Raw genomic sequence first — 3,297 nt, 5'->3', positions numbered from 1 at the left:
ACACACACACACACACACACACTTGCTTGTGTACCAGCAAATTGTCATGATGCTGCATGTGCTCACTCATTCAGGCGGCTGCAGCCCAGCAGATTCCCATTTCTTTACACACGTCTCTTCAGGCTCAGGCCCAGTTGGGGCTTCGGGGAGGTCTGCCTGTTTCTCAGTCCCAAGAGATGTTCAGCTCCATCACCCCCTTCAGGTACTGCTTGCTTAAAGAATTTCCATATTGCTTCACTTCATTTATTTAGAAAGCAGATAAAATCTTTTTCGAGAGTTTAAAAAAAAAAAAACTTTTTCCTTTCGCTCATTGTGTCACTCTGCTTTTCTTTTCCTTCCTTTTTCAGGTCCCAGGTTTACATGCACCCCAACTTGTCACAGCCCAGCCCCATGGTACTGTCAGGTGGAGCCCCTCTCAAGGGCCCATACTCAGCTTTCCCTGGCATGCAGCCATCAGACATGGTTAAACCCCAGTCAGGCTCACACTACCAGCCTATGAATGGCAGCCAGCAGCTAGTCTATGATAGTCAGATGAACCAAGGGCCTGGCATGGGCTCTTCACAGTTAATGGACTCTCAGCTCATTCAGGTTTGTGGGCTGTTGCTGCTCAGGACTAAAATATCCATTTTAACGTATAAGAGGATTTTAAAATTGTTCATAGTGTTTGTTTTAGCCTAACAAATATAAGCCGTCATATAAATGGCATAATTGGACTGTTGTCTTATATTAAAGGCTTACAATGAATTCTTCATTCTCACCAGGTCACTATGCCCCTGCCTGGCTCTCAGCTGCGTTATGGTTCAGCTCAACAACACCTCATCCTCCCACAGTCCATCCAGCTGCAGCAGGGACAGAACTTGTCAGTGGGAGCCCCACGCCGAATGCTACCACCAGGGTCGCAGGCAGCTGTCATGACTGGCAGCAGAGAGGTGAGCCTTACTGGCTTCATGTTACTCAACTTTCGATCCATTAGATATCTCAGCACTGGTGTGCCATTTTTACCTGTTACACCGCTGACCATTACTGAAATTCCACTACAGTTGTCTGACAATGTACCTCTGTGTGTCTCTCCACTGTCAGGGCCCACAGATGGAAATGAAAGGTTTTCAGTTCTCTGAGAAGCCCAATCATTCCCCAGGCATGTCTGGAGGTTCTTACAGGTGAGTGGAAATAATTTGAGGAAGGTAGTAGAAGTTAGTTATGTAGATCTTTTTATCACTTCAGATGTGCTCCACTGTGTAACAGTGCACAGTTGGCTAATTCATTTGTGTTGTTATTATTATTTTTTTATATCAGACCTGGCTCTGCTAGCCCCGGCGGGAAGCCCTCTGGTCCTGGAGGACCTGTAGGCCCTCTGCCTACACATTTTGCTCAGCAGGTATGGATTTTTCACCTTAAAATATTACCATATTTTTTTCTTTTTATGCGACCATTGTTTTAAAAGTGGGCCGCACAATATATTCCTATATGTATGTTTTATTTTCTAGGCATGATTAGTTAAATGCACCATTATGCAATTAGAATAAGGCTGTTCGATATAACGATATATATCGGATGACGATATAAAAACGTCTATCGTTTCATTTTACGCTATCGTTTGTTTCGTGGTGTCACAAAATAAACTGTTTACGGCAATATTTTTCATCTTTTTGATGGTCACTGTAGTGGCTATATTAATTTCTTAAAGTTCTCTCTTTCTCTTATATTTAATATAACCACACTACAGACGGACAAGCGCCTGTTTTTATGCGTTGTGGTTAGCAACAACGACGGTAACAGCATCGCGTGTCCACTTGTTTATGTTCCACATAAACCTTTCACAATAAAGCTCAAGATCCTGTTGAGATTTTTCAAAATAAACTAAATCATGTGAAAGAGCAGATTATTTACGGATGAGAATTAAAAAAGAGCCGCCAGACTGAAACGTTAGACCAGGCTTTTCCCCACAGCATGCCGTGTAATAAATACAAAGAAAATGGCGGCTGTTACAACCTATGTCTAAAAATGTATCGTTTCATGCATCGGTTAAAACACTCGACTCCAAATACATGACGCGCAGCTGGAAACACTTCACGCAAGTCGAGCTGCCCGAGATTCACAGAATTTACAGAAAATGTTACATTTTTGTGATTTATATCGTTATCGGGACGATAGAATTCTTATATCGGGATATGAGATTTTGGTCATATCGCACAGCCCTAGATTAAAATATAGTATACTGTAAAAAACAAAACAAAACAAAAAACCCTTCCAGGACCATTACCTTGGTTTCTGCTCATACAGAGCACTAAGTACGAGTATCTGAGAATCATTTTTGTTTTTACATACGGTATGAATTTCAAAGTCATAGGAGTTTTAAATTCATACCGTATGTGTATTTACTAGGAGGCTGAGAAGTAGCACTGGCAGCCCCCCGGTATTTTATGTCTAAGCCAGTATCAGACTTGGATTTGAACGTTATTCAAGTAAACTGTCACAGGTAAATACAAATACAAGAATATGCACTTACTCGCTTGGGCTTTATTATTTTAAATAAATAACAGGAGGACCAAGATGTTTTTTATTTTTTTAAAAGGTATTTGTTACTGGTCTCTTTTCTGCTCAGTGAGAGTCTTTGATGCATACTGCTGCCAATATCATATCCTAATATAGGATCGCTACATCCTTTAGCCTGAACATCAGTATTTGGAATCTAAAAGTCAAGTCTAAAAATGTGTTAAGAAATTCAGCACTTGCTAATTATTTGCATTTCATTTATTTCCCAACCCTTCACCTGCTTTTCCTCCTGTTGTTTCCTCTGTGACCAACAGGTCCCTCCTGCTCAGGGCAGCATGGTGATGCACATGCGGCCCCCCACCACAGGCCCCTTCCCTAACCCTATTCAGAGACCTGTTATGCAGGTCAATAAGCCCGTCATCATCCGTTCCCCCCCTTACCCCAATCCTGGCCGTGACCCTCCCCACTCCACCCCTCCTTCAGCTTCCGAGCCCCCAGTTAAAGGGCAAGAGGATGGCATGAAGGTGAGCCACCCACTGTAAATATAGGTAATTTAATTTAATCCATTTTATCTTTCTCTTATTTTGAAATGCTTTTCATGTTCACTGTTGTGTGATTTGACTTAAAAATGTAACATTTTTTTAGTGTTGAATTCATTTTCAGTAATGTGAGACTTTTATGGTGTTACATAAAACACTTGTTGGTGCATGTACAGGGAGTGCAGAATTATTAGGCAAATGAGTATTTTGTCCACATCATCCTCTTCATGCATGTTGTCTTACTCCAAGCTGTATAGGCTCG

The 3,297-nt window shown here is 41.6% G+C and overlaps 1 protein-coding gene across 1 annotated transcript in view; it reads left to right on the top strand.

The window, feature by feature from the left end:
- The window catches only part of prrc2b (proline-rich coiled-coil 2B), a 27,229-nt gene that overhangs the window by 20,850 nt on the left and 3,082 nt on the right, over positions 1–3,297 (top strand). Inside the window, exons 25-30 of the mRNA XM_014336462.2 lie at positions 67–202; positions 348–588; positions 762–929; positions 1,081–1,160; positions 1,297–1,378; positions 2,811–3,020. Coding sequence (XP_014191948.1) covers positions 67–202; positions 348–588; positions 762–929; positions 1,081–1,160; positions 1,297–1,378; positions 2,811–3,020 — 917 coding nt within the window. The remainder of the gene's footprint in view (positions 1–66; positions 203–347; positions 589–761; positions 930–1,080; positions 1,161–1,296; positions 1,379–2,810; positions 3,021–3,297) is intronic.

This window comes from Haplochromis burtoni, unplaced genomic scaffold (genome assembly GCF_018398535.1).
Source record: "Haplochromis burtoni strain Fernald_Lab_line unplaced genomic scaffold, NCSU_Asbu1 Contig_137, whole genome shotgun sequence".
Lineage (NCBI taxonomy): Eukaryota > Metazoa > Chordata > Actinopteri > Cichliformes > Cichlidae > Haplochromis > Haplochromis burtoni.
The sequence above is the reverse complement of the archived record's forward strand: the minus strand, read 5'-3'. Positions and strand labels throughout refer to the sequence as shown.